Below are 16,115 nucleotides of genomic sequence, written 5' to 3'. Positions count from 1 at the left end.
ATCGGTTTTTCCTTCCTGGATCTGCTTCTTTACACCCTCCGTGAGATGGCCTTTGTAGCTGTCCAGAACAAGCAATGATTTCATACGCAAAAGTCCCCCTGGCCGTCGACACCACACACACGAGAGCCAGTCCTTGACCAAATCTTCAGACATCCACCCTTTTTCCTGGACCCGCACTATAACTCCCGGTGGAAATTTCTCCTTTGGCAAGGTTTTGCGCTTGAATACTACATATGGTGGTAGTTTTCTGCCATCTGCCGTCACACATAACATGACAGTACATCTTTGCTTGTCTGCTCCAGTACCAAGTATCTTCACCGAGCGAGAACCCGAAGGCGTGACTGTCGTGGCTTCCGGCATATCAAAATATACCGGCGTCTGATCAGCGTTTCCAATTTGCCCTAGTTGGTAGTTGTGTTGCTTTCTCAAATTTATAATAAACCTCTGAAAACTTATCAACTTCTCTTCATAGCTTTCTGGAAGTTTCTGAGCAATGGATGTCCGTCTCCTTAAACTGAGTTCTTTTCTGTCCATAAAACGCCTCGCCCACCCATAACTAACCTTGAATTCGGTGACGGGTATGCCATGTCTTCTTGCGATTCTGCTGCCTTCGAACAGCAACATTTCAGTAGTAACAGCGAAACCATTTTGCCTTGTGCTGAGGACGAACTGGTACAATTCATCTTCCACCTCCGGATATTTCGGCTTCTGTTCTCGTAAGGTACATTTATTTTTTTTTATGCCTTGCAACTTCTCTTTCTGTATCACCCATCTTCTCACGTTCTTCTCGTCCACTCCAAATCTCCTTCCCGCCTCTCTCTTACCGTGCTCCTGTGCATACTGTACCACTTTCAGTTTGAAGTTAGCCTTGTAACTAGCTCTGTCTTTTCCCATCTCTGACACACGGAAAATATAAATAAATATATGTAAATGAAAATAAATATAAATAAATATAAATATTAAACTTTGTAAAAATATAACTGAAATTTCCAGTACACGTTTAAGTAGGTAGCTATGCAGCACGACTCTCGTAAACAACGGTGGTAATTACCGGTACGTGGAAACAAGGATGAACAGGGAGGGGAGAAGTGGGCGACACAGATAACAGAACTGAAATAATGCAAGGGGGGTGGCCTGGGGGGGGGGGGAAATACAAGGTCAACAAAGTCCGCTGCCTGTGTATGGCTACCAAAGCCATGGAGGCGGGGCGGGGGGGGTGGGGAAGAGGAGGATAAACTATACACAGGATGCAGACAAGGTCAAACTCCGCTGTTGCCAGCACGCTCTTATTGATGGCGCGCAGTTGCCACGATCGCTCTGTGAATAGGTACGTACTTCGCGATTGCCGCTCATCAGCATTTCAGTGCGGCCTCTTTTTGAGATATTAATTTGTTCTAAGACTTTAATCAAAAATTTAGGGTGCGGCCTGTATCCGCACGCGGCCTATATCTGCATAAATACGGTAAAAATATGCGTCAACTGTACAATACTTCCGAAATTATAAAATACGTATAAAATAGTTACCAAGACCCCGCTCATTTTATCTTGTGAAGTTTATGTCTCGTACCAGTATTTCGACTAAGTTGTGACATAAATACAGTATCAGAACATGAAGCAGCCACGTAATATTCCCGTTACGTTTATACATTCGTGAGGTTACGTTTTTCCCTCGTGCATTTTAGATTGTATCCTGCTATAATTACGCGGACTTTTACACGCCTAGGCTTAAATTATTATAAGTTTAGAAATAAAAGCAACTTTTCATGTTATAAAATATAAAATATGTATATTTTGTGTTTTAAAATATTCATTGCCGACTATAAACGTTGCGTTTTTCACGATGTTTTTAGGCCTACTAGCTAATCTTATCTACACTTAAAGTATGCACAGTATTTTTTTATTTGAGCAAATATATTGTGTGTTAATTATTATTTTATTGATATAAAACATAAAAAATGTAAACACGGGGCTTACGACACTGCCTTCAGTGTCGAGTTTTTTTTATTTTTACGTTTGAATAGCTTAAGTGTTGTTTCTGCATGAATAGGATATAATTTCGATCGAAAATACATCAGCATAATATATAGACATGGCAGATAATTTCCCGTGACAGCAGGAAACGGCAACGGCAATGGCAATTCATTTCCCGCTGCAGCGGTGGGAAAAATTATGGCGGAGGGGGTGGGGGGTAGCCACGAATGGACGTAATTTGGCCTCGCTGGTTCGTACGTACAACTCGGTTGTAAGGACAAATTTTGGAGAACCGTGAGTGTACGTAGAATCGAGGTTTCAGTGCACTAGCTTGGTTCTTCAAATTGGTGTCTGTTCCATTGTTCTTAAGATGTATGCAACAGAAAACAGATAACTTTTTGTCCCACTTTAGTAATGAGAGGTAGCTAGGAATCAAACCTCTACCTAAGATATAGACCATTGCGCACAAAAATAGCAGATAATAGAATTCATTAAAGTATACTTTTTTGCTGAAAAAACTCTCTATACTGAGGTAAAAAAAAAAGGTATATTGAACTAATATATAAACAAGGTATTTTATGACTGCTGCTAGTTGGTCGCATCACTAATTAGATGTGAGCACCTTAGTGTCCCCCGGAGAGATCCAGCGGTAGGGCCCGTCATCCTCCTCGTCCGGGTGAGTGGAGTGTGTGCGGATCATGTTGACGTTGCCAGGGATGATGAGGGAGAACACCTGCTTGCCGGTCCACATGGGCTTCGGCTTGAGGATGGCCGGCTGCGGCATCTTGCCGTCCCAGATGGGCAGGAACATCAGCAGGTTCATCATCTGCTCCTGTAGCACACACACACACACATAACTGCAATCAGCAACAGCTTTTCATTACAAGTCACCAGCAATTGTAACTGCTCTTGCGCACAACACCAGCAACCTGTCCTCATGTCAAGTCACACATTACTATCTAGCTCAGAGAACACTAGTTTTATCTAGACACATAAAAGACTGTTAAGTCTATATAATACTAAACAATTACAGTAGAACCCCGATTTAACGAAGTGCTATGGTTACCGAAAATGTTTACTCTAAATCGATGTTTCGTTAAATCCGATTTTCCGATTTTCAATGACCCCCGCACTCATAATCGCGTCCCTACCGTTTCCATATCGTAGACAGGGTCGACGCTGATATCTTGTGCTGCCGTGCTATCTCAGACTTCGTCAACTTTACATCTTCAACGTATTTTAATCTCGCTCGTACGGCTTCCGGTTCGTACGTACACCTCGGTCGTACATACAGATTTTCAGAAACCGTGAAAAATGAGGCATAAAATAAAAGTTTAAAAATATGTAAAGTGTAAGAAATACGTTAAAGTGTATTAAAATACAGTCGCAACCTGCAGCGTTTATAACAAATACGAGCTACATACACATTGCGTCACAGTAAAAAATAAAAAATAAAAAAATTGGCCGCAAATTGATGGAAAATTTCCGACAATAGCGCGCCGTACGCGGAGAAAGGTCATTGTACTCGGTCAGCTGCTATTACGGCGCGGCGTAGCCGCCGGCTGACTCTCTTTGTTCGCTGAGCTGCGCAGCACTTATAAAAAACGTATTCCAAAAACTAAACACCGCGCACAAAGCTCTTACTGAGAATAATAAAGCTGTAGCAAACCGTATGTATTCGGTACCGAGTAACAGGTACGCCATCTAGTAACGAGTAACGAAACGTTACACACGGCTGCATCTCGTTACTCGCATTTTTCGTATGTTTTACGCATGCGCGCGCATATTCGATGAATTTGCGTTACAAAGAACGATGTTTGTTTATTAAGTAAAGTATAATTTGGAAATTCGTCGTCAAAGTTTTTTACTGTTTATTAAAGGTATTGTGTGTGTAGACAAAGTTTGAGATTGGAACAGAAACAACGTAAGAAAGTATTGTTTACAAATTAGAAATATGTTTTTATTATCGCGTATTTTCACGTTTTTTTTGTTCTTATCTTAAAAGAGATAGTATAAAAAAGCCGCTCTAATGAGATTTAATTGTTTCTTGGTTAACAAAAACTGTTATTTATCAAATATTGTTAATTGTTTATATTCTATTTATTATTATTTACGCGACGTCATACTGTACGCGTACGCAATACGACTCGATTCGTTGCTGCAACATAACATAGCATGTTATGCGGTATCAGAAGTAACGAGAAATGTAACGTGATACGATAGTAACGAGTACTAATTGTTATAGTAACGAATACATACGGGGACGCTTTTTTTCGTTACTTTTACACCTCTAGAGAATAATGATAATGGCGTATTGGTGTGACGTGGTCACAAGTTGAAAAAACCTGGAGGATGGGAAAGGGAATATTTGGAAACGTGTGATTATTGGCTAGCACTGTTACTATGCGGGCGTGTTTGGAAGATAACGTGGTGAGTCAAGCCAGGCATAGAAGAGGGGGAGCGGGATGCGGACAAAGAAACCCTTCATGACGTCATGTGTCGCGGACAGTCTATCTATCCAGGCGCGCGCAATGGCACGCACCTACGCAATTCAGTTACAGCGCCCGCAGTTTTTAAGCAATTTGAACAACTTTTTTAATTTTTTCGTATTTGGACAGATGATGCAAAGGCACATATTAATATATAGTACCTCCATTCTATTACTGACACCACAAAGTGTAATTTTTAATAAGATTCCATTACTATTTACTTTCATTTTTTGGAAATCTATATTATTATTTTAATAAATTGGTGTTTTTTTTAATGGTTCCTGAAAACCTTTACGTTAAATCGCTGTTTTCGTTAAATCCGTGTTCGCAAAATCGGGGTTCTACTGTACTAAGAATTCACTTTTAAATATTGGATTGGCAGCAAGAGTATTTCATAGCACGACTTACCGCCATGATGACTGAACAACTGGTGCTTCTTCACTGGAAGCTGCAGTGACAGACAACCAACTTGTAAACTTACCGCCGGTAGCCAGCAGTGCGGGAAGTTCTGTCCAAGACTACGCACTATAATCGACCCATACTAATTACAAGTTTACAAGTGCAGAGGACCACCAACCTTCTCGAGGAAGACGTCGCGCTTCGTCATCTTCCGGACGGCAGTGAGCGTGTCCTGCACGATGCCCATGACCGGCTTGTTGGCTTGTGGCGTGATGATCTGGCGCGGAGTGACGTGGATGTTCTCCACCTCTGCGCGCGTCTCCATCGACTGAGGCACGTGGAGGTTCATCTCGTCTCCGTCGAAGTCTGCGTTGTACGGGGACGTGCAGCTGTGCAGACACACACCCGACTATACGCTCAAGTATCCAACCACATGAGAAAACTGAACAGTCTGAACGTTTTCCTTGCAGACACATTTATATGTATAATGTCTCAAGTCAATACTGCTGTAATAGTGGTAGTGATATTACTTTTATTTATTTTCTATGAATACTAGGGCTGATGAGCACAAACGTTAGACCATGTACCTGAGGCATTGTTATATGGGTGGCAACCAAGCTAAACTTGGTGTACAATTTATTCACTATTTATGGATTAACTCTGAATAATAACATGTTTACCATCACAGACAGCAAAAAAAAAATCATCAATATAATGGCTACCGATCAAAGCTGTTTTATTTACAGCAGTGAAGTGCCATAAACATCTCGGTTACGGGCGACCGAAATCAATGCCATGTTAGAAAGATTATAAACAAAATATATTGAACATTGTTCATGAACCAAACGCTACAAATTCTCTCCTTTTAAATAAATTATTCACTGCAATAACACCATCACTCAAATCCAATCCCCCTTCCCCTCTTTGTCAAAAAACATGATTTTCCGCAAAGTTTTTTGTACCCAAGGCACAAATTTTCATATCCTGAGCTTTTTTAAATTATTTTTTTCAGCAGGCGTAGATAATCGCTACCGCAAACCTTCGGCAATCATTGCAATGTCTTTTTATCGAGGAACAAAATCACAAAGCACAATCAACATGCAAGACGTCCGTTGTTCCTTTAAGCAGTAGCAGGTCAACCTACCTTAAAGCTTGAAGGAACCTGTGCATTATGAAGCGTTGCCATGGGGCATTGTCAAGTTGTGAATAAGGCTCGTACCGTGATTTTTCAACATATGTTTTATGAAAAATTGTGCACAATTTAAACACTGTATAAGTACGGCCAAAAACGGAAATCACAGCAAGATGAGTAAATGAAAATGTTCATCATTACGTCCACCATAAAAAATTTTCACCACACTGCTCAAACAATGAAACTGGATTAACTCCTCATATTGCTGTACCAGTTGCATCGTGTGTTATGCAACCAGGTCAATGAATGGCTAGAGTTTTTTTTCTGTTGTATATTCATCAGACATTATGCCTCAAATGAGGGAAATGGTGTACAGATGGAACAGCCTCACAAAGGTTACGAATTGGTCGAAAAATATATCGTAACAGCATGCTGAGTGCGGCAAAGATTTGACGGTCATGTTTGTTATTGTATTTAAACAGTTGTCTAAAAGTTTAACTATATATATATATACAGGGCTCGATTTTAGCGCCTGTCCGCCTGCCCGGGACAGGCAAAATCTCGTCCGGGCAGGCAAAATAAAAAAGGCAACTGTCCGGTGGACAGGTGCAACTTGTGACGCCGAGGTTATTCGCACGCACTAATGCAGCAGAGGTGATTAATAACATTTATGCGACCGCGACCGCAAATAAAACGTCTTTGACAATATCTATAAATAAACAATGGCTGCTCTTTTGTGACGGACGACTCTGGCTATTGTACACCGCGGAAAAAAAAAAAAAAAGTAGGTTATGTACAAACCGTGATGAAATCTTCTGAATCATAATTCTTAAAATCTTACGTTCACGTCATGATTCACGTAACATAGTCGTATTCGTATGCTAGAGATGCAAAACGTCTCACACCAATGATGTTTGTTTTTGTTGCCATGTTTTAATATTAATTTCGTTGCAGTGCAGCCAACAATTACGTAATTTACCGTTGTATACTTTCAAAATATAATTTTTTAAATTTATTGTCTTTATAAATCGCGACTTTACTAATTCCTTGCTCTACTTTAACATAGTTTGTTAACAGAAAAGCGTTTTCGCGTGGTTAACATTTCACGGCGTACTCCAGATGCAGCTGACAGTGGCCGCAGTGACTACGACTGCTTGAAAATTCGCCTGTCAACTGTTGCATCAAAAAAAAACATTACTTGTTTACAGAGGACACGGTAATCTTTTACAGTTTATCTTGTCACGGCGATTGTTTAAGTATTTAATTAACTGCGTTACACAATGTGGAAATTCATTACTGGTGCTTCAAAACCACCAGAAAAGAAAAGAAAAACGGACGAGGACAAGTCAGAATATAATGTTAAATATGACAAAATCGCCCGGTCCCGTACCTTTTTAACGTCTTGGTGTTCCGAGTTTCTTTGGCTTCGTTACGACACAGAAACAAAACAAATGTTTTGCAAAGTCTGCGAAACGCATTCAAAATCATCTGGATCAGTTTTTGTTACGGGCTGCTCAAGTTTTCGCAAGGAAAACCTAACGTCGCATGCTACAAGCAGTGCCCACAACAAGTCTCAAGATATGGAAGATGCAATACTGACAAAACCTGGACAATCCAAAGCAGAGATGACCTTACAAAGTATTCAAAAGGATGTTTTCACTAAACTGGAAATATTGTTTCGTACGTCTCATGCCCTGGCTAAACATGGGCGACCTTTCACAGACTTTGTTTGGCAGTGTATACTTGACACAAAGAAAGGCCTGGATGTTGGTAATACTTACCGCACTGACAAGAAGTGCAAAGAATTTCTGGGTTCCATTGCAGAAATAGAACGCCAGGAATTGGAAAGTAACTTAAGAAGTGCACCATATATTTCAGTAATGTGTGATGAGTCTACAGACAGTGCTGTACAAGAACAGGTTATTGTTTATGTAAGGTTTGCTGTTAAAGGGGTAATACATTGTAAGTTTGTAGGTGTTAAACATGTAGAAAGGCCTAATGCAGCCCTGATTTATGACTGCATATTGTGTGTTTTAAATGAGTATTGTGGGTTCACCATTTCAGATTTAAAGCTGCATTTGGTAGGCTTTGCAAGTGATGGTGCAGCAGTGATGCGAGGATTGCATAATGGAGTTAGTACCAAATTGAAACAATCAATTCAGCCCAATTTGGTTGCTATACATTGTCTAGCACACCGTCTTGAACTCGCATTGAAGGCTGCACTTTCTGAAATACCATTGAATCTCAAAGTGGAAAATTTCTTGAAGAAATTATATGCATTCTTCCACCACAGTCCAGTGCACCGAGCGATCTTGAAAAAATATTGTGAAACTCTGAGAATCAAGTTCTGCGTACCTACCAGAGTTGGAGGCACTCGTTGGGTTTCTCACACCAAACGAGCCTTGACAAATGTGCTCAAGATTGTTCCTGCACTTATCCTCACTGCAGAAAATTTACGCCAGGAATCAACGTGTAATGCATCAACTGCTGGTTCATGCAAATTTATTGAAGATGCACTGAACAATTTGGAATTTTTTCAGTATATTCACTTCTTTTGCGATGTAACCTCCATTTTGAGTTACTTTTCACAACTTTTGCAACATCCTTATTTGACTGTAGCAGAAACACAAAAGTCACTGTGTGATACTATCACCATGTTGCAGAAGCTCTGTGACAAAGATGGCTTTCATCTCCGTGCATGCAACAAATTAATTGAAGATGAAGCTAAGCAGTTGAAAGGAGCTCCTTTGCAGACACCCAAGAAAACAGCTGTTATAAATGCAATTGTTGAAAATTTAGAATCTCGCCTTGGAGATAAGAAAACTGGACTCTGTGAATTACTGACTGCTACAAATGTGTGTAGTTTTAAAACGTGGCCTACAAGCATTCAGCCAGAGTTTGGTGACACTTGCATCGTTAGGTTGATACACTTTTTTTCTCCCTCCCTTGTGAATAATGGAGTAAAGTGTGAAATGATTGAGTTGGAATGGAATAGTCTAAAGACCACAGTTTACCAGCTGTATAATCCAGTAACCAAAGCAAATTGGAGTGATATCAATCTCAAATACCACACTGAGTATGAAAATGTACTCTCTCTCATCGATCTTGTGCTATCACTGCCAGCTCACACTGCAGATTGTGAGCGAGGGTTCTCGCTCATGAAGTCTATAAAGACAGACTGGCGAAACTGTCTAAATGATGATACACTGTCTGCCCTCATGCGTGTTCAAATACAGTCACCTTCTGAAAGTGAGTTTGATCCAGCACCAGCAATAAATCTCTGGTATCATAATGTTCAGAGAAAACGTCGACCCTTTCAGCCTCCTTATCGAAGATGTTCAATACAGAATCAGCCAAGTAATTCGTGCAGTGACTCAGACAGTGACTCAGACAGTGACTCGTCTGAAAATGATTATTAAATAAGAATGTTAAGTGTGTGATAAAAATAGGTGCAAAATATAGCAAAAATCCTTTTTTCTCACTTTTTCAGCGACTTTGAATTTTTTTTTATTTGGGTAAAACAGCGGACAGGCAAATTGGATGGCGGACAGGCAAAATTTCGATTACACCTGTCCGTTGGGCAGGTTAAAATATTCCTTAAAATCTAGCCCTGTATGTGTGTGTATATATATATATATATATATATATATATATATATATATATATATATATATATATATAAAAGTTTGAGAGTGTAAAGATAAACTTTATTACATTATTTTGTTCCTGAAATGATGAACATTATATGCGGGAAGCATCTACAGATGCAAACATTTTTAACTGGAAAAATTAACATAGGGATATATGGAAGTGATATAGGAAATAATTATTTAAAAGTTATAAACAGGAAAACGTATTATGCGGGAATGTCTTGAGCGAGTTTTCCTGTATTTCAGTTTTGAGTTTGAAAAAACTGTATAGCAAGAAGTTAGGTATTGGTTCAAGCCTGAAAGATGGATGTCAGGGCATACCTGAGGTTCATGCGGAAGGTGGACCAGGGCAGCACCTTGACGCGGTGGCCCATCATGCTCATCTTGTGCAGGGTGGGCTGGCGGTTGAAGATCACCAGGTCCCCGTCGCGGATGTGGCGCTCCACCTTGTAGCCGCACTGCAGGTGCAGGTCCGACGACTTGGGGTGGAAGCGCAGGTCTATCCGCTCCCCGTTGTCCCGCACTATGTACTTGGCTCCCGGGTACTGCGCGTTGCCCCGCCGCACCAGCTCCTGCATCCTGCGTGCACACGCTCGCCTCTGCACCCCTGCCTTCCCTTACATCAATCCACCATCACAAATTCACATTTAACACTAGTAGTGTAAAAGTTCTGTTAAGTTAATAACTAGGGATGTGCGAAAGTGACTTTATCCACACAAAATGAAAGTGAAAGAAAATTTATCAAGTTTCGCGAAAGTGAAACGAAAATGAATTTTTCTATGAGATAAATACATTCTTAACGAAAGTTAAGCGAAATTTTTTAATTAACAAAGAAAAAAAGTGCCCCAAAATTTGCTCTTCAGTAATAAATTCTATTACATAAATCATTTTGGTACCTTTTGATGTATATATAAATATTACTATTTAATATAAGCAACATCCGCCCTAGACCACACAACACAGCCCCATGTCACTCGTAAATTTCAAGAATCAATCCAGATCTTTCAGCGCACAGACTATTTCCTTTACAGTCGTAATATCGCAGTCTATGATAATATATTTATTCGTGCATGGTACCGATGGAAAAATACGTGAATACTGCGGAACGGCTGCCATCTTGCACCACTGTCACACATGGCTAGCTCAAGAAGCTGTAAACCAGGCAAGGGACATGGTCAAAACAAAACATAACAAATGGTTGCTGCCAAGTGGTCATTACATGGAGTGACTTGTTGACCTTTTTGTCTAATTGGCTGTATATTATGAGGATTTTATATGCCAGTCAGAGTATGTAAAATTTAAATAAAGCAGACGACAATGTTTTTGTTTGGCTGTGCGCGAATAAAAGTAGGTACGTTCTTTGTTTATGTGTATACGGTAAATACTAAATAGTGTACTAACAGTTCTGGAATGTATGTTTTACGAATATAGTACCTACACTACTGTTTGAAAGCAAATGAATCAGGTAATTTTTCAAATATTGCATGATTTTGATTTTGATACCTAGGCCTACTGTAATCACGGTTGAATTTTGTTTACTTTATCTGCCATGTTTGTTCAAATTATGATTTTACCGTATTTTCATTAACGTGAGTTTTTTTCATCACCACGTAAATTAATCTTAATGGAAATCTTTTTTCTAATTAATGTCTTTATATGATTTGCATATGTTATTACATTATTAGTAGGCATGGTCGGGCAGAGAAATTTGACTTCGGGCGGGCTCGGGCGGGTAATTGTCCAAAATTTTCGGGCTCGGGCAATCTCGGTCGGGCATCAAAATCAGTTAATGAAATAAATTTTGAACATAAAATAGTCGTACTTAAGTTTGCATTGACAAACCTGAACTGTTTTTATTTATTTACTATACCGCACTGATATGAAAGTTAAACATTAAACTAAAAAATAGAGTGCATATTAATCTTGGAAATAAAGTGCTTATTAACTAAATTGTGTTTGGGTAGCTGCTTGAAGGTTCATTGTCACTGCTGATTGACCTACACTTCCACTGGTATCCATTTTGGTAAAATAATGACATGAATTAAATAGAAACAAATCACAACCATTTTCAGCAAATGCCACGCAACTACAATGTGTGTAATTAAAGTCAGCTTATAATCCTTCTCGCGCACAGCAAGCAGCTCCACCGGCCTTGAACACTACTTTGTGACTATTGAGCAGTGAGGATCCGCCGTGCGTGCGTGCGCGCGCGTGTGTGTGTGTGAGAGAGAGAGAGAGGCGGGCGACCAGCTGCATCGTTAGTCAGCCAGCGAGAGTAACGGTAAATGTTGACCTTGACCACTTCCGCTTGCTGCAGGGCTCGCTCTCTTATATCTGTCTCCCCCTCCCAGAAACACACTTGCTGACCGGGCACCTTCTTTATCTTATCTCTCACGCACACTCACTTCACCGGCTGGTGCCGGGACGGCGGCGGCGTGGCATGTTCCTGCAGCTCCGCGCGTTCCAAAAAAAAGAAGCTTTGTTTACTTGCGCCGTGCGGTATTGCCGTTTTCCAAGGTGCCCGATATTTTCGGGCACTGAAATACCTGCCCGGAATTTCGGGTATACTTGATACCCGAAACACTGCCCGAAATTTCGGGTACCCGACCATCCCTAATTATTAGTAATAACAAGCAAATCATATAAAGACATTACAGTAGAATCTCAGTGCTAAGTACTTACAGGTACCTCAAGTTTTTGTACTTAGTACTGAAACATGCATACATATCTTTACAAAGAGAAAAAAAAAAATATAAAAAAATAGCTACAGGAGATACACAATGCCATATGTATTCGCAACTGCGACTTGCTTTTTTCCCCTTGTCTAGTTCTCTGAGTATATCCACTTTTTCCTTAAGCGTGAATTGCTTTCGTTTCTTTTTATCTCCAGGATCATTCATATTGTAGCACAAATACAATGCGGTGTCTAAATAACGTAACCTGAAAATAAACTCAACAATAACAATAAACAATCCCGGCACAGACATCAAACAGTATTTTTAGCGTAGCGTAACACTTTTGTCTAAATAATTAATACTTCTCTCAAACCTCCGTCTTTCGATGTATCGAATAGTGTTGTGTTGCTCACGTCGCATACTACGTACGGTATAATCTATGGTTGTGCGCGCAACTGTTTGTTAACTTTGTTTTGAGAATTTAGAGGTTAGAAAATACGTTGCGGTGGTATTTGTGTATCTTTGTTCTACTACATTAATCATTTAGCTGGAAATTTATTTACCAGTTTAAGTAAATTTTGGTGTAGTAATGCCACGCTACTAGTAGAATTTATACGTTATAGTGAAAATATGATACTTTAAACTGAAACCGTTTTGCATGGCGAAGATATGATTTTTGGCGGGGACTTAAAAAAAATTCGTTAAGTGAAATATACTTTATAATAAGGTACGTTATTGTACCGGTATTCTACTGTACATTTTTATTAAATTACGATTTCTTTTTCAACTAAAACAAACGAACTTCGGTAAGCTATTGAACTTTCGATTGGCTCGAAATATTTCGCTAAAAATGAACTTCGACAGATGAAATTCTTACCGAAATCGAAAATGAAAGTAGCAAAATTTCGATTTCGGTATCGGTATACCGAACATTCCCACAACCCTATTAATAACATTCACATTGTGATAAGAGGCTGAAAAAAAATAGCATATTTTCCAAAATTAGAAATTATGATTTTACAAATTAACACCTATTATTGTGAAATTAGCTATTTCAATCAACTTATTCCAAAATGATCATTTATAATTGAAAACTAACCTTCCAAGATATGACAAGGATTATGTTATCTAAAATAAAAATAAAAATTATACTTTTAAAATCTAGCTTCAGCTTTGATCGACATTTTAAAGTAGGCATCTGCTTAACTGTTTATTGAGTGGTGCTCGACTGCACTTATACTTTTGACTCAGGAGACTCGTCCGTGAGTCTGCTATGGCTCACTGTCACTTAAAGCACGGTGGCTTCCAACGGGTTTATAAATAACATAAAATAAGAGAACTATCAATTAACTGTGTATGGCAATTGAAAGAGTTTCCATCAGCTGAGTTCTTCATGTGTATGTGACAGATCACGTACTACATATCACAATTTCATCACATATACAAACCTGCCCACTTGGCAAGATCATCATCAGTAAGATTTGGAAAAAAAAAAAAAAAAAAAAAACACAATTTTCTGTAAATCATTACGCTTTGATTCAATTAATGTAAGTGAAACATGGTCTATAAGTAAAGCAACATCCTTAAAAATACCATAGGTTAATGGATGAATACCTGTAAAAAATCTACTTAAAACCTAAAGAACTAATAAAAGTACATATTAAAAAACAAAACTAAAGAAAACAAGAGCCTAATTGATTCAAATATAGGTGAATTAACCAAGAGATATGATCCATTGATTTATATAACAATTAATATTTTTTATAAACATCACAGGCAAGTAAAGTTCAAGGAAAAAAATTAAACATGGAGTTTATATTGTTAAAATCTATGGTAATATTCTTATGTTGCAGGTTTATCGTGAATAAAATAACATTCCGAAAATACTTTCTTTGAATACCAAAGATGTTCTTCTATTTGCCCTGCAAACAGAATTACTAAATTCCTACATGTTTCTGAGAAATTGGTTTATAGGTTACCGATGCAATTTCTTTGAATATAGCAGCAGTTTTTTTGCGCCCACAACTATACTTTTTTGCTGTCTGAAAGGAACATTTTCCAGAATAAAATTCATGTGTGATCTGCAACACTAAATGAACGTCCATTATGTTATTTTAAAAAAAAAAAACAGGTGAAATAGCATTCTGCTTGAATCACAACCATAGTACTGGTTAAGGGTCAACAAAAAAGAAACCGTTGATATATTTTTTTTTTTTTTTGCTGGAAGATTTCACACAACTAACGTGTTTCCAACACTTCACGTTATTAAAAACATTATTCTTCCCGTCACGAGAAACGTTTGCATCACAACGGCACACGCTGCAAAACAGCAACCCATCATAAATTACAAAAAAGACTGACAAGAGACCGAGAACACTAACTTGTCGATGTTGAAAGGCGTGACGATCTCGGGGAAGGTCATGTTCTGAGCGATGGAGCGAGGCACGCCCACCTGGTCGATGCGCAGGTTGGGGTCCGGGGTGATGACGGTGCGAGCCGAGAAGTCCACTCGCTTGCCCATCAGGTTGCCCCTGATGCGGCCCTCCTTCCCCTTCAGCCGGGCCTTGATGGCCTTTAGCGGCTTGCCCGACTTCTGCATCGCCCTGAGGCAACAACACACACGTCCTCCACACCACAGCTCGTCACACACAGCTCGCCGTACCAGTCCAGGAAACAGCGCGCACCTTATCTCATAATATACAATTTAGAAATTGTATTTACACAATCCACTATGATTTACAGCAACTTTTAAGTTCTTTAGGCAGTTTATTATTGGTTTGTGAAGCCGCACCAACACAGTGACCCAAGTCTAGAAGAGATTTCTCATGAATGTAATAACAATAAGTTCAATCAAATTTAGGGTATCTGATTTTTTCTAACAACAACAAAATATGGAGCTGGTGCAAATTTTTTACTTACCTTTTTAAAAAAAAAATTTAAAAACCAAGATATCTAAATATGTACCACAATATTTAATACATTTTTTTTTTAGAAAATATCATTAAATCACAATTAAGAAACAATCTATTCAAGCTACAACAGCACAGAAATAAAGATAAATGTTATTTCTACGGATGGGCTAATCGAATCCTCGAATCCCACCAAATCTACAGTATTTGAAAGATTCGAGATTTGAGGTAAAATATTCCTAGAAAAATAATGGAGTAAAATATGTAAATTCAAAAATTCAACACTGACAAAAGTTTACTAGGCTTATTTATGATATTTTTGTACTTATTCTGATAGGGTTTCCCAAAATATTTATAGATTGCCATATTTAGGGACTCAAAAATATGGTACCAAATGCAAAATTTGCTGGAGAGAAAAAATTCTGGTATTATTAAAAGTTGTTCCTGAAAATTCTCTACATTTTTTTGGAAAAACAAAGTTTGGCGTAGAATACAGCTGTTTATGCAAGTTGATCTACACCATCTCTGAAAACGTCACTCGGAAGGTCATAGATCTTTAACACAGGAAACAAATTTCAATAAAAAAAGTATTTCAATATATCTCAAAAGTTTTTTTTTACCACAGAGCCCATCAATTTTATTTATGAACATTACAAACGTGATAAGTTATTCTTGTGCTGTTTTTGTATGTCTTGTAACTTTGCGTATTCAGTGAGTAAAAAAAAATGGTTGGTTTTGTTTACAGGAAAAGCCACAACATTTTTTATATGTATACCTGGTTTTACTTATATGTATTTCTTTCATTACTTAATGTGTCACAAAAAGTTCATGTTTCAAGTGGGGAAAAATGTTATTTCCCGGTAAACATCCGAACCAAATTGAAAAATAAT

General features: G+C 38.6%; 1 protein-coding gene across 1 annotated transcript in view; it reads right to left on the bottom strand.

Moving 5' to 3' along the window:
* LOC134542635 (DNA-directed RNA polymerase II subunit RPB1) overlaps positions 1–16,115 on the bottom strand; it is a 90,392-nt gene that overhangs the window by 60,981 nt on the left and 13,296 nt on the right. Inside the window, exons 6-9 of the mRNA XM_063387033.1 lie at positions 14,698–14,919; positions 9,963–10,220; positions 5,038–5,248; positions 2,594–2,803 (exon numbers count right to left, since the gene is read on the bottom strand). Coding sequence (XP_063243103.1) covers positions 2,594–2,803; positions 5,038–5,248; positions 9,963–10,220; positions 14,698–14,919 — 901 coding nt within the window. The remainder of the gene's footprint in view (positions 1–2,593; positions 2,804–5,037; positions 5,249–9,962; positions 10,221–14,697; positions 14,920–16,115) is intronic.

The sequence above is a fragment of the Bacillus rossius genome, assembly GCF_032445375.1.
Source record: "Bacillus rossius redtenbacheri isolate Brsri chromosome 9 unlocalized genomic scaffold, Brsri_v3 Brsri_v3_scf9_1, whole genome shotgun sequence".
Classification (NCBI taxonomy): Eukaryota; Metazoa; Arthropoda; class Insecta; order Phasmatodea; family Bacillidae; genus Bacillus; species Bacillus rossius.
The sequence above is the reverse complement of the archived record's forward strand: the minus strand, read 5'-3'. Positions and strand labels throughout refer to the sequence as shown.